General features: G+C 53.6%; 9 protein-coding genes across 9 annotated transcripts; 3 read left to right on the top strand and 6 right to left on the bottom strand.

Annotated features, from left to right (window-relative positions):
* Positions 1-66: 66 nt before the first annotated feature.
* Positions 67-1,951, top strand: EV422DRAFT_562677 (uncharacterized protein; the record flags this gene model as incomplete). Its single annotated transcript, XM_053071975.1, has 4 exons — positions 67-380; positions 456-899; positions 982-1,184; positions 1,257-1,951. The coding sequence occupies 4 exons, from the start codon at positions 67-69 to the stop codon at positions 1,949-1,951; spliced, it is 1,656 nt and encodes a 551-aa protein (XP_052929863.1).
* A 135-nt stretch (positions 1,952-2,086) lies between these two features.
* On the bottom strand, positions 2,087-3,752 carry EV422DRAFT_4066 (uncharacterized protein). The gene is made up of 5 exons (XM_053066990.1): positions 3,561-3,752; positions 3,322-3,400; positions 3,072-3,199; positions 2,679-2,911; positions 2,087-2,614 (listed from the first exon to the last, which is right to left on the bottom strand). The coding sequence occupies exons 1-5, from the start codon at positions 3,588-3,590 to the stop codon at positions 2,374-2,376; spliced, it is 711 nt and encodes a 236-aa protein (XP_052929862.1). The 5' UTR covers positions 3,591-3,752; the 3' UTR covers positions 2,087-2,373.
* A 779-nt stretch (positions 3,753-4,531) lies between these two features.
* Positions 4,532-6,218, bottom strand: EV422DRAFT_491397 (uncharacterized protein; the record flags this gene model as incomplete). The annotated part of the gene is made up of 3 exons (XM_053067529.1): positions 4,532-5,399; positions 5,775-6,007; positions 6,087-6,218. The coding sequence occupies 3 exons, from the start codon at positions 6,216-6,218 to the stop codon at positions 4,532-4,534; spliced, it is 1,233 nt and encodes a 410-aa protein (XP_052929861.1).
* A 1,293-nt stretch (positions 6,219-7,511) lies between these two features.
* Positions 7,512-11,038, bottom strand: EV422DRAFT_575015 (transport protein Avl9-domain-containing protein; the record flags this gene model as incomplete). The annotated part of the gene is made up of 22 exons (XM_053073199.1): positions 10,795-11,038; positions 10,704-10,728; positions 10,514-10,634; positions 10,424-10,454; positions 10,337-10,357; positions 10,180-10,268; positions 10,040-10,121; positions 9,901-9,980; positions 9,767-9,830; positions 9,624-9,703; positions 9,486-9,555; positions 9,271-9,425; positions 9,070-9,207; positions 8,953-9,014; positions 8,864-8,886; positions 8,762-8,800; positions 8,553-8,696; positions 8,372-8,483; positions 8,087-8,298; positions 7,913-7,992; positions 7,749-7,833; positions 7,512-7,603 (listed from the first exon to the last, which is right to left on the bottom strand). Exons 1-22 carry the CDS (start codon positions 10,916-10,918, stop codon positions 7,512-7,514), a joined length of 1,929 nt encoding a protein of 642 aa, XP_052929860.1. The 5' UTR covers positions 10,919-11,038.
* Positions 11,039-11,165: 127 nt separating this feature from the next.
* EV422DRAFT_510856 (kinase-like domain-containing protein) lies at positions 11,166-13,539 on the top strand. Its single transcript, XM_053068961.1, has 4 exons — positions 11,166-11,394; positions 11,469-11,977; positions 12,055-13,329; positions 13,394-13,539. Exons 1-4 carry the CDS (start codon positions 11,221-11,223, stop codon positions 13,470-13,472), a joined length of 2,037 nt encoding a protein of 678 aa, XP_052929859.1. The 5' UTR covers positions 11,166-11,220; the 3' UTR covers positions 13,473-13,539.
* A 403-nt stretch (positions 13,540-13,942) lies between these two features.
* Positions 13,943-14,722, bottom strand: EV422DRAFT_3845 (uncharacterized protein). Its single transcript, XM_053066805.1, has 2 exons — positions 14,592-14,722; positions 13,943-14,520 (listed from the first exon to the last, which is right to left on the bottom strand). The coding sequence occupies exons 1-2, from the start codon at positions 14,695-14,697 to the stop codon at positions 13,973-13,975; spliced, it is 654 nt and encodes a 217-aa protein (XP_052929858.1). The 5' UTR covers positions 14,698-14,722; the 3' UTR covers positions 13,943-13,972.
* A 1,149-nt stretch (positions 14,723-15,871) lies between these two features.
* On the top strand, positions 15,872-17,824 carry EV422DRAFT_510852 (uncharacterized protein). The gene is made up of 6 exons (XM_053068960.1): positions 15,872-16,184; positions 16,264-16,433; positions 16,509-16,919; positions 16,983-17,102; positions 17,166-17,331; positions 17,397-17,824. The coding sequence occupies exons 1-6, from the start codon at positions 16,173-16,175 to the stop codon at positions 17,646-17,648; spliced, it is 1,131 nt and encodes a 376-aa protein (XP_052929857.1). The 5' UTR covers positions 15,872-16,172; the 3' UTR covers positions 17,649-17,824.
* EV422DRAFT_510845 (uncharacterized protein) lies at positions 17,825-20,673 on the bottom strand. Its single transcript, XM_053068959.1, has 5 exons — positions 19,175-20,673; positions 18,907-19,093; positions 18,722-18,817; positions 18,506-18,651; positions 17,825-18,436 (listed from the first exon to the last, which is right to left on the bottom strand). The coding sequence occupies exons 1-5, from the start codon at positions 20,561-20,563 to the stop codon at positions 17,921-17,923; spliced, it is 2,334 nt and encodes a 777-aa protein (XP_052929856.1). The 5' UTR covers positions 20,564-20,673; the 3' UTR covers positions 17,825-17,920.
* A 139-nt stretch (positions 20,674-20,812) lies between these two features.
* On the bottom strand, positions 20,813-23,988 carry EV422DRAFT_510844 (uncharacterized protein). Its single transcript, XM_053068958.1, has one exon. It carries the CDS (start codon positions 23,731-23,733, stop codon positions 21,160-21,162), a length of 2,574 nt encoding a protein of 857 aa, XP_052929855.1. The 5' UTR covers positions 23,734-23,988; the 3' UTR covers positions 20,813-21,159.
* Between the last annotated feature and the right edge of the window lie 1,817 nt (positions 23,989-25,805).

Below are 25,805 nucleotides of genomic sequence, written 5' to 3'. Positions count from 1 at the left end.
AGCGAAGTTGCCGTTGTGAAGTCAGCTCCGAAAATTGCACCCAATCGCTCGCAACACACACACAACATGGAAACATCCAGCCCCGACCTCCCCACCGCCGCCGACCTACGGGCCTCAGAGCAACCCCAGCCTGCCCCCATCGACATGCTCGACCTCAGCGACGCCGCGGGGAGAGCAACACCGCCCGCGCGTCAACCAGCACGGGAGATCTCCCCCTCCGCAACACCACCACCATCGACGGCCGCGCTTCCCCCTGCAAAGGCGGCCAGTCCGTCCTCTTCCTCTCTGCTGGGCGGTTGGGGAGGCCTGAGTTCGGCGTGGGGTGGCTGGGTGGATGTGGTGAAGAAGCAGAGCGAGGCGGTGGTTGATGTTTACAAGCGGTAAGGGACAATGTCCCTCCTGCGTTGTCCTCACAGCAACAGTCCCCTTTTCTAACCCTCTTGTCATTTGTACAGAGATATATCTGAATTCGTCTCAACAATGACAACCGAATCCACCTCCCACTTCGACAAAATCACCCACAGCCTCAAAGAAACCATCCACGAAATCACCGCTCCGGTCCCGGACCCCCCATCCCCATCCTCCCCACCCAAAAACCTAAACGAAACCTCCTCCGCCGTAGCCATCGGCGACATGTCCTTCAGCTCATTCGGCGTGCCCCAATCCCAGGATGCGGACGATGACGATGGGGGAGGGGAGGGGGAGGGGGTGGGACTGAAGGAGATTGGGGCGAGGTTGGATAAGATGGCGGATGTGGCGGATGAGTTTTTGCTGAAGATTGGGGGTGGGGTTGCGGGGTTTTTGAGTAGTGCTGTGACGATTATTCCGGGGATTGTGGAGGATGACGAGGGAAAGAAGGGGAAGACGAAGGCTGGGGCGGGTGCTAAGAAGAATATCATGTGAGTTTTGGACTCGTGCTTGGCAGGACGTCCACCGATGCGTTGAGGGCGCTTTATCCACTGCTTATCATGCATATTGTAGCTTCAACCGCAAAAGTGCGCTCGTCGCTGCCCTTCGCACCGACATCACAACTTTCTCTGCAGATCCAGCAAAGTCAACAGATAAACAGCTCGCCTCCCGCTTCGAATCATACAAGCAGACCTTCTCGCTACCAAACCACGAATCCCAAATTACAAAAGTTCTCGAAGAAACCGCCGAAACAAAAACATACCTGGACGAACTTGGTATGCCCTCCAAACATATTGTGTCACCTCACTGTTAACTTGTCATTTTGCTAACCCCCCATCAACGCATAGTCCCAGCAGACCTATCCTACCCCGACTTCTGGCTTCGCTACTTCTTCCGCGTCGCCGAAGTCGACCGCGAAGAAGAAACCCGCAAACAGCTCCTCGCCAATGCCGCCGCGGCGGGAGACGCTGGAGAGGCTGATGATTTCTCGTGGGGGTCGGAGGATGAAGATGAGGAGGAAGGGCGGCAGCAGGGCGGGAGCAAGAAAGATGCGGGGGTCGCAGAAGGGAAGGACGCGGACGCGATGCCAAAACCGTCCGAGTCCGCTTCGGTAGAAACAGCACCGGCGCCGTCCGATTCTACTCCGGCCTCGGAGAAAGCTGCTGCGACACAACAACCCCCATCACCATCCCCACCATCTCCTAACGCAGTCGCACATCAGCAACCCGAAACCAACAAACCCGACAGCCCCTTCCCCTCCCCCTCCCCATCCCCCTCCCCACCGCAACCCACCTTCACCATCCCTCCACCCGCCACATCAGCCCCCAAGACAACCATCACAGAACCCGAGGTCGACTCAATAGAAACAACAGGCGTCAGTTCCCCATCCACAGAAAGCTTCGAGGTCGTCAATCGGAGCGGGAGTAGCAGTACTGGCGGGGAGACGGCGTCGCAGAGCGGTGGTGGCGGTGGGAAGCGGCAGACCGGTGATGGCGATGAGGTGGAGGAGGAGGAAGAGGATGGGTGGGGCGAGTGGGAGTGAATGCATTAGCAATCGTGCACGCGTTTTGCACTTGCCCGTGAATGCATCACGTTGCTTGTACGTACACGTACTGTACAGTCATATTATACAGTTCTCAAAGCACTTATTAAGAGTTCAGATTCCACGCCATGTGATTTTTTACAATGTTTTTTTTTCATTTTTGATGTGCATCCGATAGGGTATAGATAAAAGAGAATTCAGAAAGCTGCATGCCAACAATAACGACAATGACAAGGTAAAACACATCCCGCTTGTTCAGTCGCTAGCAGCCGAAGGGCACCAGCAGCTTCATTCAAACACTATGCCACCATATATACAACACAGACCCACAACTATCACCCTTTGTACGCCCGGCCCTCCATTGTTTCGGATATCCCCCTGAAGCCCATTCACCCTTCATCGACGCCGAACCAAACTCAGACTCACGCAGCCTCCTGCATCATCGTCACTGGCGGCGCCTGGGGTATACCCGCACCAGCAGCCACGTTGCCCATGGTTTTTTCCGGTGACCCCAAGCTAGACGGGTTCGCGGAGGGAGCGGCCATCGATGTGTTGTGGGAGTTGAGGTCCGTGTCCATGGACATTGCGTTTTCGTCGTTTTCGAGGGTTGAGGACATGCCTTGTTGGGCGGCGGCTGCTGCGGCGGCTTTCTCGTCGTTGTCCCTACAAACGAAGGTCAGGATTGCTTTGTTGTCAAAGACGTTGGCCATGTGCACAGGAAACTCACCAAGGAATAGAGAATCTCGTCACCCTCGGTTTATCCGCCAGAATCGCACGCTGCAGTTTATCCAGTTGAACCTCCTCCGGCGGCTCCTCCCTCATCTGCTCATCCGTGTAGTCGTTGTTGACGTAGTACCCCACTCGGACGAATTCGCGGTCACGATAGGAGCACATCAGGAGAAGCACAGTCACCCCTACGATATCGGTACTCGGGATCTTGCTCGGGTCTGGGGCTGGTGCCTGTAAGCGGAAGAAGAGATTGATATCCGAAAGTCAGTCTCGAGATGAGGAGGGCTGATATGGCCAAATCGTGAAAATGGCTGACCGTTGCCCATGGCAACAACATATGTCCCGACTTCCCCGCATCTCAGAAAGAAAACATACACGTCTTCGTCCTCACATCGGCACTAACCTCGAGTAAGAATTTGCTCGCCCCGACAGGCACAGGCCCTACCATGACGGATTCTAGCGTCTGGTCATGGTCTTCGCTCTGGGCAGATCCTACATACACAATCTTAAACTCCAAATCTATGAGCAGGGAAGGCACGCATGTTAGTTTGAGTACAAAATAAGACCTCGGTCGTGATGCTCAGCAAGCGAGGTTCCACTCATCATTCCTCAGCATCCCAGTTGGAAGCCGGCGAACCCACCTTCTTGTAACTCGCTTATAACCTCAAAGGTAATTTCGATTTGAAACGGATCAAAGAACGAACAAGGGTTGTTCATGATCTGTTTGGAAAGACACGGTTTAGTCCACAATCTTGTCCGAAAATGCCCTTCACCGCGCAGTCCAATGCACCGATTCGCACGTTGCGCCCATTGCCGCAAGCAGCTTTGCGCACAGGCACAAGGCAGCGACAGCCCTGGTCGTTTGTGGGTGGAAACTCACCTGAACGTTGACGATATTGACCATACTCATCCTGGGCAACCTTCTCGTTCAGCAATTTCGGACAATGGGGTTCAACATTCGTTCGCAAGAAAAACCAAGCGACCCAGAAGAACTGTGGGGAAGTCGGTCGGATGACAAAGAGCCTTCGAAAGCGTCCCGCGCTCGTAAAGAGAGTGGCTAGGCCGCGAGACCGAAGGTCGGATGGAGTGAATTCGCTTGGTGGGCGTGAAAGTCGAGTAGTGCCTTCCGCCAGAAGTAGAGAATGCGGGTACGAGTTTTGCAGTTGCGTTGGGGTGCAAGTGGGCAAGCTGTGCAATTGCTTGACTGACTTGCTGAAGGTGTGTTTTGCGATGCTTTACGGGAACAGATCAGGGTCTGGGTAGCTAAGTTTGAGCGAGAGCGGGGAACCAAGCCTGTCGATATTGGGGGTGTGACGCTTTTGTCCGAATGACAGCGGTATAAACGGACAAGGGGTGTGCGCGTATCATATGTATAATTCTGCTTACGTTTCGCACTGGGAGAGAGCACTAAGAAATATACCATTATAGGCGCACACCACCTCGTTGGGACACCGGGTTCGAGATGAACATCAAGAAGATATGAAAGAACGACTGGACCAATTGGCGAAGGGCCGAAATGTAATGCAGACTAGATGAGAAAAGAACCTCAGAAGTAAAGGATTACGCCGATATTATCGAGATGAGGCACGAGAGAGGGTAAGGCCTATATGAAATAGCTATGATCTAGAATCTACATGAACGTTGCAGGACGAGGTGTCAAACCAGTAGAGAAGAACAACCAAAGGAAAGAGACAAGAAAAGAGGATACAGGCTAAATCTATGTATACGTATCTATAACGATTGAGTTGTAGAAGAAATGGAGGGCTACTTCCCCTCCCAAACCACGCAATATACACCATCGTCTTTCGCCGAACCATGTCGGCGGCGCATCGTCGGCTTGATGAGAGGGTATCAATCGATGTAGAGCACCACGGTGCCCCACCGTCCCCTCACGAGCACCTTCCAGTCGACATCCCCATGGACTCTGATCATGCTGCCCGTCTCGTCCTTGTACCAAATCGCCCAGCCCTCGTACATCCAGCCGACCTTCGTCTTGACCTCTTCCAGGAACGGCCGGAAGGTGATGTTCTCGGGAACACGCCACGCCAGGCTATCCGCTCCGTGAACATGAAGCTTGATCTTCACCGACGCGGTATTGGGGTCGGCAAGGGCGGGGTGGAAGCTTCGTCTCGCTGCGGGGCCGCGGGGCAAGGATTCGTAGGAGTGGTAGTCGGAAATGAGATCCATGAGCGTCGCAGACGAGTCCGCTTTTACGGGGGTGGGGATGGAGTTGTCGCCCTTCCGAAGGTTGAAGAATCGGTTGAGGGGTGCAGAGTGGCGGATAGGAGCAGGGAGGACGATCAAGTCGGCCAAGTACAGGTCCAACGCCTTCCGTCTCTTCGCAGTCTCTGCCGGACTGGGCGGCGCAGCGTGGGTTTCGCCCACTTTTCGTGATGGTGGTGCGGGTGGCAAGAATGGAATCGTCCGTGGCTGAGCCCTAGACCGGCCGGCCTGGACCGCGTATTGTGTGAGCAATGCAACATGAAGGGAATAAAAATCATCGAATGTCCTGAAGAGCACGCGCGTGGTATCATCGGAAAGAGATAGCTCGACGGTATATAGCAGCCTGCCGTCCGGTTGGACGTCGTCGTTCTGTACGCGACAGGCTACAGGATAGGGTATGACTCGGCCCATTCCGGGAAACATTGCGGAGCTGGAGCTGTGGTGGGATGAATGTGCGGAGCTTGTGTGGGACATGTGAGGGTTGGAGGTGTAAGAGCTGTGGTGGCTGCTGCTCATGCTGCTGTTTGCTTTGTGACCCCCACTAGTGGTCGCGGAGGTGGAGGAGACGAACGACACCGCAGTTTGGGATCGAACAGGTTCGGGGGGTGATTGCGAGTAGGATTCGGATGAAGAGGAATTCGGGCGTTCCAGACGTGATTGATGCTCTTGATCTTGGAGGTGCGGTGATTGCTGCCGCTGCGGCTGTTCTTGCTTGAGGATGTATGACGAATCTGCAGCAGACAGGGATGCCGAGCTGTGCCCAGTGGAAGACGCCGGGGAGGGCAGTTGTCCGGCCGACATGGTGGTAAACATCGACTCATGCTTGTAGTCATCGTAGTTGGACGCAGTCTGAGCGGCAGAGCTCCTGTACAATCCGTATTCGTCAAACTCTTGGTCGACCGATGTAGGTGAATCGGTAATGTGGTTGGCATGACGCGGGGCGTATTGTGGCTCCATTTGAGACATGGCGAGAGACGGAAGCGATGGCGATTTGGGGAACGCTGTCTTATCCAGACTATCGAAGTGATCTCTCGGCACCAAACCCCTCTGACGAGCGACCGGGTTGACCACCTCATAGTAAAAGTAGTCGCTATCGTTGATGACCTGGCGAGTTGAGAAGTTCGGTGAGCTTATACTGTTCCTGCCCGGAACGACTGGAATGCTGCTCCAAATGAATACTTACAAAGAAGAAATCACCCTTCTTGAATTCCAGCTCCTTCACGTACTGGGCTTTATATCCCTTCATGGCCTTGATGACCTTCTTTGGTGGCATATTGTACACGTCGCCCAGACTGGCCTTCCGCGCTGCGGGCATTTGTATCGGGTTGCCATAACGGTCAAAGTCCAGTGGTTCTTGGGGTTGCAACCGCTTGCCGCCCGAAGATGCCGTTGAAGTATTGCCGAACAGAGAGACCATGGTTGTGGTTCGCGGGGTGGTGGTTGGATGAGGCGGGGTTTGGATGAGCTACGCGGCTCGGCGGCTGCTATCTGTAGTTGAACTGTACGGTATCCTTTGGGTATGGTGTCGGGGTTAAGGCCGATGCTCCTGGTTGCCGATGGCTTCGGGATGCTCTGGGTGCATACACTCCGTAAGAGGGGTGATGACAACTTGGTATAGTGGATGGACAAGAATGAGCCTGATCGCCGGCCGTGCTCTGAAACCTTTCCGCCTTTTAGGAACCTCCCAGGGAACCTCCTGCTTGAAACCTGCGGCCTTCGATGGATCACCAGGATCGATAGTAGCCTTCGCACAAGAGTGACAACGCTGCAAGCCCTACATCCATCCCGGGCCTCATTCAAATCGCACAAGCGACGTCTCGCTTGAGGCGCCCTTTGCGATTTGGGCGTAGGAGCGCGGGGCCCCATTCCAGTGTACAAATTGCCGAAATGACCTGCCGAAAAAACTTGTCTCGAGACGTTGGAGCCCATCCATGACCAGACGCTCCAAGCCTTGGTAATGACATACAACTGCATTACCTTTTGCTCTGACGAGTTCAAGTTCCAAAAAAGCTTCCCATGTACCAAACTGGCCGAGTTGCAGGTCGGACTTGGTTCCAATTATGAGGCTTCAACGCCGCCAACGGTAGCCACACCGCGGAGTTGAGCTGGAGGCTGGTAATGAATGATTGCTGAGAAAATCGCCTCATAATTCATTGCGGACACGGAGACGGAGAGGCTGCTCAGTTGTGCGGCTACTACTCGGTAGTGGCAGTAAGGCAATTATTGAGACCCGCGGCCACACCGTGACTGCAAAGTCGATCGCGTCTATTGTTGTGCAACGCCGGCATCCATGAAGCACCGCTGCCCATTCTATCACGCAGATGGCGGCTTGGTCTTCGGTGCCGGTGGTCGACACGGATTCTGGAAGTTTGGAATCATGTCCTCGGGCTTCCTTGCAAACCATGGTGATCACCCTTTTGTTTCCGCAAGGTAATTTTGCTGCCAGGTTTTTCTGTCATTTCAGTCAATTTTGGCTCATTACATTAAACATCAAACCCGGAAAGGCAACGGAATGACAAGAAGCTTTTCAACCTCTCCGTCCCAAAGTCATCCGTTCTTCTCCGGCAAGCCCAACCTTTCCTCCCCACATCCTCCAACGTTCGTCCGTTTACGTGCCGCTTCTTCCAAAATTTTCCTTGTAATAAAGGAAACTGGTCCATCCTCCGGCGGTGTTCAAACCGAAAAATGCGGGTTGAGAGTCTGCTATAGAGTTGGAAAGACCCAACGTGGTCACATGAAGATGGCAGGTACTACATTCAGCTGAGTCCCTATATGTATCTACCCAACAAACTCCCTACGGGGCCCTTGCTTCATCTCGCCTATCCTGTTGTCGACCCGCGCTTACTCGAGTTTGAAGGTCCTTCGTTAATGTCGACTTCCTCCCAGTTCTGTTCCCCGCCCTCTTCCGGCGTGACTCTACCTGACGAGCCCTGTACGTGCAGAAGAGCAGTGTGGTTACGTCAAATATTTCCCTTCCGCAAGAGTCAGCGTGTAACGGATTTGACTTACCGAAGGACTTCCTGTTGCCCAGTCTTTACGCTTTTGCGCAATGTAGCCGGTGACGTTGTTGAAGATCTGTGATGCTCCAGCTACAGTATTCCAGAATTGGAGGGTTGGGTGAGCTCCTCTCATTGGTTGTCCACCGTGAAACTGACCCGTTCAGAATTCAGCATTTCCCCATACCTTGCAGTTTCTGCTGCTGAACCGGATCAGTAGCGATCTCCACAGCTTTGCTAATTTGCGTCTCTGCTCTGCTTATCGACGACTCGACCGCTTTGGACACGTTGTGCTGCACTGGGGACAGACTCCGTCCAAAGTCCGAGAAGCGGGCCGCGAGAGATGTTTGCAGGATTCCGAACGCGGACGTTCCTTGGCATGGATGCGCTGGATTGATGCTGTGTAAGATATGATGAGTGATGAGTCAGAAGCAAGGATTTGGGTGTGCTGGCTCAATGAGAAAAGCCTTACTCGCTTGTATCTGGGAGATCTCCACCATTAGCAGCCAGCCATTTGCTGTAATGTATTGTAGACTGCCACCCTTTGATCCATGCTGGATTGTAATCCGCTAGGAAATCTTTGCCTACATCCGGTTTGTCAGTTAATTCCCGGGTCGCCCATAACGCCCGACGAAGCTCCAAAGAAAACCAACCGCGGACGTTCGGATCCACAGATATCGACGCTGTCTGAGATATCCGCACCGACGCCAGCATCGATAGTATGTACATCTCAAACCGCGATCGAATGTCGTCATCACTTCCCTCGAACTCCAGTTGTTGGCTCATGGACATGTCATCTGAAACGGATGACGGTCGAGACGTTGACTCACATCGACCCTGTGCAAGGCCAAAAATATCTCACCTTCTTGCGAATAAGTTGCAAGGACTACTCTTGTAATGTCTACCAGATGTACATTCATCAACTGGATGTTTGTACTTAAGTCGGCGACTGGTCACCACCTACCGTCTATGAATTTTTTATCTGGACTGCAAAGAGGGATCAGGGCATGAGTCCAATTTCGGAGAACTACCGTAATTTGAGCTCCGGCTTACCTTGTCAGGTTCAGTATCGAATTCAGTGCTGGGTTCAGGATTTCCACTGCCCCTGTGTCCACCTACGCGCATTTGAGTAACCACGAACTTCGCCCATGCCTCGCAACGCTGCCTTACATTTGCGATCACGTCGACAGCTAACGTTTTGTGATGCAGGAATATGGAGTTGCTCGTCCCAACAATGAACGCCTTCGTGTCCTGCGACATTAGGACGTCCATTTGCTGGAGGGGTATATATGGCTGAAAGAAGGCGCACTAATGCAGATTCCATCGGGTGAGCCACTCCCTTGACGTCCTATGACTCTCCGCCAAACCCACCTCTCCAAACATCGGCAGTGGAGCCCCTATTTGCCTCAGTCTCCGGCTTCCATTCAAACTCTCGCGACTCGCTGTGACGTCTGGCTCGGGCATGGATGCTGGTGGTGAATTCCCCAGCTTGGGTGAACCCGCATCCTGCAGATTTCTGAGCAAATCTGGGCGCAAACGAGATGAGATATGTGGTGATAGAAATGAAGTGTGAAAAGAAGCTCTACCTGGTATCAGGGATATCAGGCTATATTGATATGCGGAAAGGCGTTCCACTTTTTGACCAAAAAACAAAATCTGGGCAGCGCAGAAAGTAAGCGACCTCCCTCCCCTACGCGCTATCTCGCAAAACGCACAGTAGTTACCCTCTTTTCTAAGAATAACAACTTGAATAATACCAGCGTTTTTTGCCGAAACTTGAATATCAGCTCCCGCAGCGATATCCCTGCGGCGATGCCCGTTAGATTCTGAACGTAGCAGTTGGAATGAGGTACACCGTGTCACTCACCCATGTAAAACACAGAGTCGGGAATAAACCCAGTGACCGATGACACGAGGTTCTGGTACAGTGTCTAGTGAAGACTAGCATTAGCACGCCCCGTTGACACTATGTTTACACACCCTTCTCATATATCAACTTACTTCCAGAATCTCCAGCTTGGAGAAGTCCTTCTGCGCAAAGAATGCCTGGGTAACCAATCCAAGCTTCGTCCGAACCGAACCTGATAGCGCGTCAAGTCAGACCTCTGCCACGCATCACGTTCGACTGGAAGAATAGTACCTAACACTGGTTGTGTAGCTATCACAACAACGGCTTTCTGAACTGTGCTTCGTGTGACATCCGAAGTTTTGTTTATCAGCTCCTGCATGAATCTATGAGCTCCTATGCCTGCGACGTGTGCCTTTTCGTAATTGACGAACCGTTGCAGCGATTTGCCGATAACACGCCAGGCCGAATAGGGTCGATTGCGGGTAGTTGTGCCACTCTGGCACGGGTGGTAAATGGAAATCTGCATATGCGTTGAGCCTGAGCTTTACCGTCCATCACCTGCCTCCATAGACGGCAATCGATACCTACAGATGAACTCCTCATCGGTAGCTGTCGGGGTAGAGATAACGTAAGCAACAGCATACGGACTACAGAAAGAGTAAAGTGTTCACTAACCATGAGCGCCATCAGGTAGGCATAAGAATGGCTTTCGAAAGGCTGGTTAACGAAGTACACGCGCGCCCTGAAACTCAGGTTCCCACCTACCAAAAAGGACCACTCGTCTGGCAGTTCTATCGCTAAGTCATCCTCCCTTGATGATGTTTTGCGTGGCTTCTCCTTCAATGGCGGAAACGATGGGTACGCATACTCGACCTGTGGCCCGTTCCTGATACAGTCAAAACAAGGAATATGAGTGATGCCGGGATGGAAACTCCGATATGTGAGGAAGACTGACCTGTGGTGAAAGGCGACACATAGCACTGTCAGCGGTCCAGGCGAACGGTTAGTGAGCTGAGCTTGGTCAGGTACTTGTGAGTACAACATACCATGCAGAATGATAGGGCTATTGCTCGATAGTGAAGACGACCTTGCCGTCAAACGCTTCCCATCTCGAGGGCCATCTTGCGACACATCGGACGTGGAGACACTCAACTGCGCGGTGCTTTCCATCTCCCTTCGCTTCGGTAGGACGTGATATATGATAGGGTGAGTGGAGTAGTGGTGGCTGCGATGCGTTGGTGGGGTTGTCGAGCAATGCTTTTTTCGGAACGAAAACGGACGAGAAATCTCATGCCACCCTCTTGTCATGAATTCTGAATGCACGGTGAGTCACTGACGGGCTCGCGCTCGTCAAAGGAAGTGGCAGGCGCTTGGTGGAATTTGGGTTCCGAGTCTCCCCCTTCGGCTCCATTTCATACATATCGGCTTTGTCCCTACCCTTTCCCCCCAAGTTGCATTCGCCATCTTTCATCATGCGCGAGACACGAGGATCAATTTCTCAAGCACCAAACTGGATCCAAAAGCTAGTGGGCCACGCAGAAGATGCCGCCGTCAAGTCGCCGTTGTTGCGAGGGATCAGTTCTCCATCGAACTTTGTCAAGCGGGTGCACGTCGATGCGGATTTCAATTGGTTTGGTGGTGAAGGGGTGAGAGTTCTGGAGCGGTGGGATACTCTGTGCGGTATATGCGAATCCTCACTCCGTCTCGCAACATTTCTTAGGATCCGAAAGAGCTCTTTGAGCTCCAAGAAAAGCTCGGCGAAGGCGCTTTCGGCTCCGTCTACAAAGCCCTACTCAAAGAATCCGGATTCGTGCTCGCCGTCAAGCAAATCCAGACCGCAAAGCCCGGCCAGCGGGACGATATCCAAAAAGAGATCGATCTGCTGAAACAATGCTCACACCGAAACTGTCTGCAATACTATGGCTGCGTACCCGTCGGCGAGGCTATGTGGATCCTGACCGACTATTGCGCGGCTGGGTCGGTCAGTGATTGCATGGAGCTGACCGAGCGTACAATGACCGAGCGGCAGTTGGGGATCATACTCGCGTCGGCTCTGGAAGGGTTGGAGTTTTTGCATGGGCGGGGAGTCGTGCATCGGGATCTGAAGTGTGCGAATATTCTACTGACGGACAACGGGGAGGTCAAGATTGCCGATTTTGGCGTGTCTGAACGATTGACGGTCGCGATCGGGGCGAGGAAGACCGTGGTTGGAACTCCATACTGGATGAGGTGAGACGGCCCGTCTGCATCACAACAAGGATGGCAAAGGTCTTTAAATGACAGACTGACATATGTGTTTTGCAAAGTCCGGAAGTCATTATTGGCGACGGGTACGGATGTGAAGCCGACATATGGTCGATCGGAATCACAGCCATCGAGATGGCCGACGGCGTTCCGCCATTACACACGCTCCACCCCATGCGCGCCATGTTCAAAATCCCATACCTCCCACCGCCAAGCGTACAAGACCCCACCCGATTCTCTGCGGAATTCATCGACTTTCTGTCGAAATGTCTGACGAAGGACCCGAAATCCCGACTCACGGCCACACAGTTACTGGCCCACCCGTTCGTTGCACCGTACGCCGGCAAGTCTGCCGCAGACAATAAGATCGTGCGCATCCCCTTAATTATGAAAGTGAGGGAGGCGATGGATGCCAAACGAGGCATTAAACCGCCGGAGCTTGCGTCGAGCCCGGGGGTCGTAGGGACGCCAGGGGCTGCGACGACGGCAGCAGCCCTGCAGAATGGTGGGACGAAGAAAGGGAAGAAGGGCAAGAAGAACAAGAAGAAGAAGGGACCTGGGGCGGGTGCTGATGAGAGTGAGGAGCAGTCGACGTCCACCGTTATCACGAAAACGAGCAACTTTGATGAGGGCAGCGAAGGCACTTTCATCAAGCGCGACGACGATGCATCAGAGGCAAATGACGAGCCCGTCTCTGGCACAATGGTATTCACCGGCGGTGATACGAAGGGGTCGACAGAATCAGTGGTGGAAACGAACGAAGAAGACTTCGGCACAACAGTCTTCAAAGGCTCAATGGACAGTAACAACAAGCCCCTGGGCACAAACTTCAAAACCTTCCGTATGATGCTCTCCGGTCAATTCAGCGAAGACGTGCAGTCCCACCTCCCTGCCCACGACCTCCCCACCCCCTCTGGCGGGGACGTCGTGCACCACGTCGCCGTCGGCGCAACCGCGCCGGGATACATACTTCCCGCGATCCGCAGCGCAAGCGAGGAGGAGACTTCTCACCAGCAAGGCCTCAACTCATCATCCCTCACAGCCGCGTTCGCCGCTGCACCGGACAACGCACCACTGCTATGGTACGCGCGCACGTCGTTTGACTACTTCACGTCCAGCATACGACCGGCGGCCCGCGCGGTCGCGGTGATGTACCATGACGTGCGGTACGGGATATCGACTGCGAGTAAAGAGGCGACAGAGAAGAGCAGCGAGCCGTGGAATCGGGCGCTGTTTTTTGCGGTGTTTCTGGTGCGGTTGGCATTGTGGCGGACGTGGAAATTGGCGAAGCTATGGGGGAGATGGGCGGGGAGGGAATTGAGGAGGGAGCCGGCAGTGTGAGTGCACAAGAGTTTTTAGAAAGTTTTCGCTGGCGAATGCTAACTTCATGATGATTAACAGCCATTCGGTTTACATCGGTGTCATCTTATATCTATGGTCCAAGCAAGTGGGATCTCGCTCACCATCAATCAAAACATAGAGGTTAGGGCATAGTTCAGATAGCACACTTGGAGAGCGTCTTGACAACTAGGAGAACAGATGGTAGTCGTTGATTTGTGATTTACAATTGATATACAGTACTATTTCGGGCAAAAAGAATCTATGCTGATGCTGTGCTAAGTCTACGGGCCGCCGCCAAAACATGTACGCCAAAAAGACCGCGCTATCTGTTGCCCCCCACTGCTACGCCGTTCATGAGGTCTTCACGTCCACCCGAAAGTTGATGAACTTCTCTACTCTATGCTCCAGTCATAGGAGGCACCGTGGGCTTGGCTGCCGCCGGTCCGCCCATGGGAGAGGTCTGAGGACGTCGTTTCTTCCGCAAAATCGCCCACATCCAGAAAGTGAAAGCCAGACTGACCGCCACGCACGAGATGACGATGCCAGCTATCGCACCCTTCGACAACCCTCCTTCCGCTGACTCATCTGTAAAAGGAAGACGAGTACCCGGTCAGAGATTTCTCAGCTCTCACTTTCCATTCAAGTCCACCTGGAAAGAACAAACTCACCGTCCAGCGGCTGAGTCGGTGCATCCGTGGGGTCAACTGTCACAGGCGTTTCGGGGGCTCCAATCCCGTCCGGTATAGGGGCCGGAGTGACATCCGCCGGCCAGGCAATTTCTACCTTCAGCTTGCCGCCGCCGTCCTTCCCGCCCAGCGCTTTCCAGGTGTATTCCCCGTACACGTCAACGTTGAAAGCCAGCTCCTTTCGTGGCCAGTTACACTTCGCTGCGGGACAGAAATCCACCACATCCGCATCAATAATCGGTGCGTTTTTGACACCCGACGCTCGAATTTTCAATGTCTTATAGCAGATCCTCGATTTTGATGGGTAAGCTGCCTCTGACACGGCCACGGTGGGGCGTTTGGGCCATACAGTGTTCGGGTTCGTGGGGTTTGTGTAAGTGCCGCCAGCGACGATAGCGTTCCACCGAGGGTCGTTTCCGACAATGCCCGTCGAGCACCCGACCCCTACTTCGTTCGGCAAGTATCCCTGCTCAGACTCCGCTGGGTTTGACGCATACGGGCCTATTCGGGACAATTGAGAAAGCGTCAGAGAGTAGTCGGTTCGCCCCAGAGACACAGAGTGACTATCTCACCATATCGGGTGGCATGTCCTGCCTTCCATATCTGGGCCGATACTGCTGAGGCTAGACTTAACAAGAGCAGCAGGTAAGTGACACTGATTGCCAGTGAGGAGGGCATTGCTTCTATGGGGCGGCTGTTTTCGGCAGACGAAATTGCCACTCGTGGTGCGCTTGGCGCTATGGTTGGCGGCGGGGTTGAGGGAATTAAATCGACTTGTCACGTGGATGCAAATGCAGCCAACGACCCAGGATCTTTGCGAGCAACTCTGCACACGACCCAGTACTACAGGACGGGCGGTAGCTGACGCGGAAGCAGTGAAGTATACGGCGGCTTCCTCTTATGGTTATACGCTCTGAAAATCTAAGGGTTCCAGAAAATTACGTATGTCGTGCCCAAAGCTCAGCTCTCTCAGCTTCAATTATTGAATGCTTGGCATCCCCACCCGCCGCATGTCCGCCCACCATTGGTTGTGCGTCGTTGTTAGCTCTATGTAGTCCGCGCGCTGATCCTCAAACGCTTCGATCGTGTCAGAGTCTTGGGTACCCAGAGGTCTTGCCGTCCGTCTTCGTGCGAGAGGAGAAACAAGTCTCCATCTAGTTGCGCTTACTGGCCGCCCGGTTACTAAAGGGAGAGAGTCGGCCCCCATTGCAGTCCTCAAAGGACTACGACGGCATGTAATACATCTGCGGATAAGTCGTGACCTCCGCCACGATGTAATCCCGGCCCCCGCTGCCATCCGAAATCTCGGCCTGCAAGTGCACGTTGGATATGTGAAGCTCCCACAGAGGAAAGATGGTCAATTTTGCTGGAAAGCCGGTCAGCTGCTTGTAGTAAGGCCAGATCTTCTCCAGTAGCTCCGGGTAGTCTTCCGTTGGGAGAGGAGCCCTAAGAGGAATCCTACACGTGCGGGCATAACATTTCCAAAGGCGGTCTTAATCGATTCAGGCATGCTGCAAAATGTGCGATCAGTCCGACTGTGACCTGCGAAGATTGAATTGCGTATAACCGAAAACTCACCCAATGTCCGCTGTCCTTCACCGGGGATAGGCCTTGTTGAAGCGACTGCATTTTGTAGGTCGAAAGATCGCCTCGGACGCTAACGTTGCCTTAAGCCCTGCCACGACTACAGGACAAGCAGTGCTATATAGCCTGGAAGGATTGCAATTTTGCCCATCTTGTCTTGAGCCACTGGTGTTCAGTCGGTAGAGGCGGCGATCGCAACTTGCGTTTTCAGTGTGGTTCACCTTCTTTCACGCTGGAGAAGGCCCATCCCATCGCTATCCCTGGATGATGGAAGGGTTTTTGACAGCGTGAATCTCTTGAATTTGCGACTGCGACAGCGCGGAACAGCGCCGGTCAGAGAACAGCGGTCAAGAGACATAGCACGAACATTTGCATCCCGGAACAACTCCAGATAAAGAATCAACGGCCCTGGGACCATCGTAGCCTATCGTATCTAGTTTTTAGAGTTGTATTGGTGTGCCGGTCGACGCACGGAAAGTGTCCCGCCGAGAAGGAGAGTGTCGTTGGCCACAGGGATAACGGTTTGCGAACCCACGGAAGCTCGACACTGCACAAAGGATCAACACAGCATGAGCGGAAAGGTGAGATAGCTCGCGTCCGATGTTCGTTCCTGGATGGGCATACGGAAGGATAGGAAATGTCATACCTTTTCTTGACAAGCACGAATTCCGTTCTCAATTGGCGCAATCCACGCAAAGGCGGCAGGACCAGTCTCGTGAAAGCGGGAACGACCAGGTAAACAACGGATCGAGACGGTATGCCAGGCAGAGCTGGCACGGCGAACAAGAGGCGCAGGAGGGCTGGGACGACTATGATGCATATCCAGATAGGTATGGGAAGATGACCTTGGTTTACGGGCAGGCAAGCGTTGTTGGTTCCAGCGGCTGACCTTGCATCTTGAAAAGGCGAAAGTCAGAAGGCTACGGTGTACTACCGCCGCCACGCCCTCGCTATTTGGATCCACCAGTTTCCGAGATACATCCCGACCCCGCATTAGAAGCCGACATTCAAAGCCTTATGGCCATGCCCGCCTTCCGCAAAGGCGTCCAAGAAATCAAGGATGGCGTTGTAGGGTTTACATCCACCAATCCAACGCTTGAGGAAGGGCGTATCGACATCCAAAATCCATCCGCCTATCTCAATTTCTTCGATGAGTATCCGGGCGAGATTCATCAAAGTCTCCTAGTGGACCAGGATAGCCGGACGAGGCGCTGGGTGGGAGGAGTCTGGTCGGAAGAATTGAAAGGGGACAGGGCGGCTTTTGAAACATATACCACGTTGAGAGCACGACAGGAGCAGGTTTATGCGATTGCGACGTATGTTTGAATCACTCCGCAGATTCTGCAGAACGCCATCGCTAAAAGCCCAAAATTCCTCAGCGTAAAGCAGGGAATAGAATCATTCCTCCAACTTGATTTCGACAGAGCATTACGGAAATTCGAAACTGCGCTATCGCATGATCCCGACTGCGTGGAGGCATACGTAGCTCGGGGCGCGCTGTAAGTGCCAGGTTTTTTGCAAGATCCCGCCATTGCCTTCGCTCATCCGACGCTTTGTCCCAGATACGCTAAGCAGGAGAAGTACAAATCCGCGGTATCCGACTTCAAAAGCGCACTAGAGCTTGATCCGAGTCATTCCAACGCAAACACCTATCTCCGCATGACCCAACGGAAAGTTGCTGAGATTGAGAGAGAGAAGGAGAGCGCGGCTGCGGGGGAGTTCTTGATGGTATGTTGCGGGAGCTCCGCTAACTGTTTGGAGGATAGGCCGGAGCTTAAGACGGTTTCCCCCAGCCACTGGACTACGATCCAAAACGCGAGTCGTTGTCGGCAGTCAGCGACCCATCATTCCGTGGCAGAACGAGTTACGCTGCTACGGCTTCCTCATCTGCACAGGGCGTTGGGAATGGGGCGGATCCGGATTACGGGTCTCGCAAGAGGGCGAAAAGTGGAGATGTAGACAGCGAAAGGAAGAAAAAGAAGAAAGAAAAGAAGAAAAAAAGTAAGAAGCAACGTTGGAGTGACAGTTCGTCGGGTCCGGAATGAGGTTCCGCGGCGGCATTTGAGGTGTTGGCTAGTGTGTGTGTTTGTATACACGCGCAATTTCAGACTTGGTGTATAGGTCTCTTTTGGAATGTTGGCGTATGGCTCCAGCTCTAGACCTGCAAGGGGACTCTCCTTCGAAGAAACTCATAATGAAGAAGTGAGTGATCCAAAATCATGTTAAATACATCATTTCACGTGAATCTGTGAAAAACACTCGCAGTCGCCATACGCGTGGATCAAACCACAAACCACCTCAACCTACGCCCTGCCAACTACCGTCCCGCCGTTTCCTCATGCGCAACCTCCACAATGGCAGTCTTCTTACTCTTTCTATGGAACCTAGTCTCCGCCGGATCAAACCCGGCCGCCTCATTCCCGACCACACCCCAGTCGGGCGTCCTCTGCATATAATCCAAGCTCGTAAACTCCTTGCCATCCCTAACCAGCTCAAAGAACCGATCATAATCAATCCACGTCCACCACCCGCCCTCTTTGTAATAGCGGGTCTTGTCGGCAATTAAGACACTGCAAGAGTGTTCATGAACACACGCAACAGCGTACTTGTCGTCGCCGAGCTTGTCGCAGAGGTTTTTGCAGAATTGCAGCACTTCATGGTGATAGGGCACGTTTTTCATGGTCAGGTGCGATGCGCCGGAAAAGCCACAGTAGGTTACGCCTTTGACTTCGATGAAATCTGGGTTGCCGCGGGCGATGAGGGTGGCGTAGTCGTCCATGGTGGTGTCGTTTTTGTCTTTGACGAGGGTGAGGCGGTACACTGTGCGTTGGCCCTGAAGTTTTCGATTGTACGGTTAGAAGGGAGTCCTTACAGGGCTGACGATTGTGAGAGCCGAGTTTACCTTTTTGCCAAGTGCGTCAAGACAGGCTAGGAACCGCTCCCAGTAGTCTTTGAACAGAGGGCGGTCAATCTTCTTCAGATCTTCCTTGGTACCGGCATCGATGGACACATAAAGTTGGGTCACCGGCACTAGCGCATCGATGGCGTCTGCCCAAGGAGTAAAGATCATGGTTAGCAGAGGTTATAAGAGCCCAATTCTGATGCAACGTTCACTCACCAGGGAATTGAGCGTTGGTCACCAAGAATGAGCTGATGTTCCGGGAGTGCAGAATCTGAACGAACTCGTTGATTTGGGGGTACATAATTGGCTCGCCTGTGACAGAACGCAAACATGGTGAGTTCAGTCCCTTGAATATTCCCCAAAAGAAGTACAGGCGTCGAAGTGAAGGGTCTGATACATACCGACCAGCGACAAAGCACAGTGTTTGATGGTGAATGCCTCCTCGAACCGGTCCGCCTTGACACCGGGCACACCCTTCAGTTGCTTGATCATCTTGTAATGACCTTCCATCGCTCCGTCTACGACCTCCAGCGCGTCGTCTTGCTTCCATCTCCATTCCGTACCAACGGGATTGGTGTGTTGACGCCACTAGCGAGGTCATTCGGATCCGGATCAGTAAATATGCGGAACAGGAGCTGATAAGCAGATAGACAGCTGAGTGACACTTACGCAGAAGACACATTTATTGGCGCAGGCCAGGGAGGGTGTCGTTTCCATACACCTGTGCGACTCAATCCCGTAGAACGTGTGTTTGTAACATCCGCCACGACCCCGCAACATCGCTTTAGTCCAGCGACAGATCTTCACACCACTGTGAGTGCCGACGATCTTATATCCCTGCTTCTCGAGGGATTTCCGCAACATGGGGGTAACCATCTCCTTCGCGACTCTTTCTGGTCGTACTTCTTCGGTTTCGGTGCCTTTGGAGCCTTTGAAGCCTTTGGAGGCCTTGAAAGCAGATTCCTCGTCTGCTTTTCTGGTTTTCGCATCTTTGATCTTGGACGCCATCGCGCCCATATCCTCCAGATCCATGAGTTCGTCACCGCTGCCGCCAGCAGCAGCGTCACCATCCTCCTCATCGGCACTCTCCTCCTCGTCCTCTTCGTCCCCAGAGACATCAGCGTCCGCAAACTCCATTTCATCTGCGACGGACAGATGATTAGCCACGCCCAACAACCGGCTCAGATATAGTGTTGTCCATTTGAGAAACTGCGCTTCTGTGTCATCGCTCTTGTCCCCGAACGCCAAAGGGGCCATCCTGCGTCCGCCCAGCTCTCCGATATACTTGTCCACCACCTTCGCAACGGTGCAATAATGGTCGGTGTAAACCGAATCGCCCAATCCAAACACCGCAAACTTCAATCCCTTCATGCACTGCTTGTTGACTCTGTGGTCATACCGCACGTCCTCCAGCCACTGATAAAACCACGAGCAATCTTCTGTCGGCGTGCCTTCTGTGTACGTGGACAAGAAAAAGACGACGGGCGACTTTTCGGTCAACAGATCCTCGTTTTCGTAGTCGGCGATGTTGATCACTTGCACATCTTTGATCAGGGGGATGGAAGCTTCGACAAGCTCCTTGAGACGATAGGATAGCGCACGGGATGTGCGAGTCTGCGTGCCGTAAATGATCTTCAACGTCGTCTTCTTCACGTCGGTGTCCTCACCAAGCTCTGCAAGTGTGACCGCCGGGGTCTCGGTGACCGATGCGGGCGCTGTCTTGCAGCAGCCCGCATCTGCCTTCTCTCCGCCGGTGGAGCAACAGCCAGTCCCATTGCTCTCTTCCTCGCCGGTTTGGCAACAACCTTTCGCCGCTGCCTTCTTTTCGTCTCTACGCTGCTTACGACGCTTGCGAGCGTCTTGTGCTGCCAATTTAGCGGAACTGACCACAACCTTTTCCTTCTCAACTATATCCTCTCCCACTTCTTTGGGGGTTTCTGAAGGAGCCCTTGGGGTGGTTCGGTTCGAGTTAACGGTTGTATAAAGCCACCAGGACAAAAACACGGCAGTCAACGCCAAGGAGGCCGGGTGCCTCAAGGTGGAGATAATGACGGACATGGCTAGAAAGGGTTCGAACGGCTCCACTACGCGAAGCACTGCAGGTTATTGCTCCAGAGTTGCTCTCTGCTGCTCGCACTCTTTTATATGAGCTGCAAAGGAAAAGAATGCACAGCGACAAAAGTCGAAAAGCGCAGATCAACTTGGGGCTATAATCTGAATCGGTCACGTGCCTAAGGGCAGCTCGAGATAAAAGCTTTTCTTTTTTCAAGACGAATACGTCCAACAAGGACATCGGCCAAAATGCTGCTTTCATAGGTTTTTCTATTTTCTACTCATTTTAACAAAATTGTGATCAAATATCACGGGTCTCCCACACACATGATGCAGAGGAGGAGGAGGGATATAGGGTTCTATCCTACAGCGGAGGATGTGAAAAACATGTATGGATAGATCAAAATTGAGCGGGGGAAACAGATTACATAAATCAAAACTGTGGGCTGCTGAGACTAGAGGTCGGCGCAACAAAAGCAAAGGCAGGGGTATTGTGTCCAAAAACACAGCTCGGGGATTGGAAGCAAATAGATCGAGTCCAATGCCGGGGCTTGACGAACGCGCAGATGTGTGGTCAGAGTTCGTCGCAGTAAGCGTGCTGTTCAGTTTGCCCTTTCCTTGGGCAGCAATGGTGCTTCCGCATTACCGGACGCTTTCTCGTCGGTCGGTGCATCGGCGAACCTCACGTCGTGGTCCGTGGGGCCGTCAATGTCGAGAAGCGGGAATCCGTACGCTGCTCCCGGGTCATCCATCCCGGCTTCACCAGCAAGAGCTGGCAATGCCATGATGGGAGAACTTGGTGCGCACTCGGACATCGTGGGAAGTAGCATCGGTTCGTTGATGTTGTTGTATAGGAAGAATTGGTCAAAATCGCTCATCAAAGCTTGCCCGTCGATCGATCCAGGATGTGTGTTGAACACGGAGGTATGGAAGTCAAGCGTCGGGAGGTTGCTGACATCGACTTCGTCTGGCAAATCCGGGGACCGGATCGAAGCCAGGTTGTCGTCGCCCGGATTGTCGCTGTGGAGCTGAGCAAGAATGTCGTCCAAATCATTGTGGTCCCATTGCGGGAAAGTGATGGCCGGGAGGGTATCTCCTGGCGTCGCAACCTCATTGTCTGCGAGGGTATTAGGGACAGCTTCGCTCAGGTCAATCGCGGGGGCCATGATATGGGCTGATTGAGGATGTCCGTCGAAGAGTATTTCGAGATCAAGCGGGTTGCCTGTTTTCGCGGCACCGTTCGACACTGTGCTGTTTGACCCGCAACCCGGGATCGCATGAATTCCTTCACCAGCGGCGTCAGCCATCGACGACAGATCGCCAAAGGTCGTGAGAGGAGACGCGACGGAGAACTCGGAGCCGAAATCCAGGTTGCTGAAGGGCGACTCCCAAAAGTTCCGCGCGGCATTGGGGTCCGGGTCGAAGTTGGCCAGATCCCACCCACCAGCGGGCAGGTCCGCGAATCCATCCAGAGGCGAGGTGACGAAGTGTAATGCCGGATCGAACAGTGATGCGGATGTGGCTGCTGTGACTGCTTTGGCGCTGACATCGATCGACAACGATGATGATGTTGGAGGTTGAACAGGAGCCGTGTCGCCGAAAAGCTTTTCCAGCATCTCAGCATCGGCTTGTTTCTCCGCTTCAGATCGGACGGGACTCTGTTTCGCGGCAGTGACCTTCTTGGCAGGTAGCTTTGCCATTTCCATGGACGGGGAGATGTTCTCTTTCACCGAATAGGTGCTTCCATTGGACGGTGAATCAGTCTCTTTTGCTCTTGTAGGAGGCTGGTACTCAGGTGAGCAGAGATCAATGCAAAGCGTCACAGGCGTCCTAGTCGGAGTCGTGCTTCGTGCAGCAGTACTACTTTTCTTGGGGATCGTCTTTTTCTTTGATGCCGGCATGGCGCTCTGACTGCGTTTGCTGGCTTTCGCCAACATCGGCTGATCGGGGCGGAGAGCCGACATCTTCACAGGTTTGGAAGATTTCGGCTGCGTGGACGGCGCCGATGGTTCTGCCGTGGTGTGGCGCCTCTTGTTCTGGGCTAGTTCCTTGCTGTCCGACTCATCCAGTTCTCGCTTCGCGGCACGTTGAGACGACTGGGAGTCCGGATGCGGGTGCGGTGCGATGGGGATCGGATGCATTTGCGACGGTGGAAGTATAGGCATCGCCTGGGGGAATTGAGGAAAGGGCATCTGCATTTGCATGTGCATGTACGGCCATTGCATCATCGGCATATGCATGGACATCATCGGCATACCCATGCCGATCGGTTGGCCCATGCCCATACCCATAGGTTGGTAGCCAAAGAACTGCGGCGGATACATTGGTGGACAAATTTGAGGCATCAATTGCGTTTGAGGCGTCATTTGCGGGTAGAAAGCTTGCGGAACCGGCGACGAAGTGGGTTGCTGACACATGGGTGAAGACTGTCTAGCGGGTCTACTCCTTGCGACGGGTGTCGGGCTGTCTGGGACGGCCACGGGGCTCTCAACAATAATGACTGCGTTTGGGGAAGATATCGGGGTGGCCGCTGGCTGAGACTGAGCAGGTTCGTGTTGGTTTGGACTCTTTAGCGTCTCTTCGGCAGCGAGAGGTGGAATGGGAGAAGCTTTCGCTGGGTAAGGAGGTGGCGGAGTGCTCTGCCGACGCATGATTGTCAATGGTTTGAGCATCTTCTTTGCGGTCGCCGGTGACGGGGTGTCGAGAACTATGCACTCTTCCGCTCTGACGTGGTCCATGTTTTCCTTGTTGCTCTTGCTCTCCTTTCGCCGGGACTGTTTATCAACTTTCTCGGCGTCCCTTTCCTTCGGCACGGTTCCTGAAGCCTTCGGGGACCGGCGCAATTTCGTTGCCTTTCTAGCAGCAGCCGCTGTGGCGGCGGCAGTCAGACGACGGTTTTCTGCGTACCACTGAACAACCGTCTTCTCCGATACATGCAGTGTAGCCGCCAGGCTCTTCCGTCGCTCTCTGGTTAGATCGGGGTTCTTGCGATAGTAGGACCGAAGGGTCTTGAATTGCTCGTCGGTCAGTGAGCTCGGTGGGCAAGCCGGGGCCCTTTCCTGGAGAGGTTTGGAAACAATGCGCGAGGTTGCGGGACTTGTTGCACGGGAGCCTCTTGCTAGTGAAGCGTCTCGGTTTTCGTCCGTCGCCATCGCTGTGGAGACTTCTTCCGCCATTCTCGCCGTGAATAAGTCCGGTATGAGAGAGGGTAAAAAGGAGAGACTTGAAGACTCTTGTCGGACGCAATGCACCAGGCCGTGCTGTGGTGATGGATAGGTAGGTCCCTACGCGTGGCTTCCAACCCTGCAACGCCGAACCGCACGCTGCTGCACAAGATAAGCACCTTGCGGGTTTGGAGACTGGCACCGAGTGAACAAGCGAACTGTGCTCAAGATCAGGGGGTCCGGATTGTGTCCAAGTTCTCAGGTGGGTCCAAGTTTTCAAGGAGCGGACACGGCGGAAATTGAAGTTCTTCGGACACTTTCAACCAGACGCGTCTGGACGTGCGCTTCCGTGTCCGGGACCTTCACTGCTGGGTACCGCGTGAGCCAACTACGGATACAGCTACGGATAGGCTCAGACGACACCGACCTAAAGCCCGGTGAGGCAACGGCCGAAGTGAAACGCAGGAGGAAAAACTGGAGCCTTGATATCCACACTATCCCACCGTTGACATGCAAAGAGTCGCTAAGCTTCGTTCGGAGATGCTTATGACGCTTCACTCCTTGGCGGCCTCGAGATAGTCGCGCGTAGTTGCTCCTTCCACTGGTCAAGCGCTCGTTCTCGCCTGAAGAGCTACGGTACCGAGCGAGCCTGCGTCCAGCCCAAAGGACTTCTTAAAGATATCGATGCGGAGTTGCCGAAAGAGGAACGAACTCCTTGCGAATACATTGTCAGCTGACGGGCGAAGGCGGTTGTGGATTCGAAAGCATATGGCGTGAATCCTTGAATGGCAATCAATGCCTGCATTCAAAGGCGTTCTTCCGGGCAAGCGTTTGCCCTTTGTGTACGGTCAACGAACGATGCAATAATGGATTGAAGGAGTTTACATCGGCCGTTGCATAGACGGGCAGCTCTCAACGAGCTTACGGCGAACCAAATTCTTTATGGCTGTCAATCTCGCGTTGACTTGTATCAAGATGCAACTACTAATTCCCAAAATCGCATCCCTAGACAGTGCAGGACGTCTTTTCTTCTATGCTTCGCCGGTGTGTCGTTGCTCTTGCCAAAACACTGCTAATTGCCAACTTGTCGGGACCTCAGGTAATTGCGATCCTAATTGTCCCCCTGACTTCTGGGACACTACCTAAACAACCTTCCCTCTTCTCAACTATGTCGTTCTCACGATCTTTTGTCTCCCCTCTACCCGGGATATCCAGGGTCGCCGCCGCCGTTACCGTTCACACAAGTTCGCCATCGCCGTCACCCTCAAGTCCTTGCAGGAACCTTGAGCTCGCCGTATTGGGTAGCTCGGTTGCTGTAGCCGCCTTCAAGTCCAGGAACCTTGAGCTCTTCAGCATTGTGGAAGCTCGGTTGCTGTAACCTTGACCATCACTTGCAAAACGGTTATAGCTCAGCTGTTGTAACTGTCTTTCGCTTTGCTGCTGGGCCGCTGGGCCGTGTTGCGGTAGCCGTCCTTGTCTCAGCTTGACGCTGCGGTGTGCTAGAGAGGACAGCCCACTTGCACGCATGGGAAGGTCTTCAGAGTTTGCTGGTGGCTCCGCCGTAGAACGCCAGCCCCACGCCGTGTCCCAATGGGTTCTTACACAAGGGTATCATGCCCAGGCCCCGCTGTAGAATGCCGTGGGTGACTCTCAACCCAACATGAGCCTTTGAGTGTTGGGTGGGCTCGTTATCATCACAATTGCCTTGGCATTGGCATCCCCATTCTCTTTCAGGATCTTGTGGGTTGCAGGTAATTGCTGCGCTAATTCCCTACCCCTGCACTCCAATGCTAGACGGTTTCGCGCATATGGCGCATGCACCTAGGAGAAGGTGAAGGAGTATCAAAAGAGCTGGCGACCATGAATGACTGAGATGGGTCACAAGGCCGATGCTGGCAGTTGATCGCTGATGGGCAGGCGAGTTTATAACGTGGCTACCACGGTGCTGCTATATACCCGAAAATCACCCGCTGGGTCGTCTCAGAAGCCGTCGGGGTTTGAACGGGAAAAGGTGTTATCTTGGCACACGTCAAGCAAGAAGAAGGTCTTGTTCTGGAACCAGCAGCTGGCGAGCTACGGGCGGG

This window comes from Fimicolochytrium jonesii, assembly GCF_025526975.1.
Source record: "Fimicolochytrium jonesii strain JEL569 chromosome Unknown EV422scaffold_1, whole genome shotgun sequence".
NCBI classification, from domain to species: Eukaryota; Fungi; Chytridiomycota; class Chytridiomycetes; order Spizellomycetales; family Powellomycetaceae; genus Fimicolochytrium; species Fimicolochytrium jonesii.
Note: the sequence above shows the minus strand (reverse complement) of the source record. Positions and strands in the feature narration are given on the sequence as shown.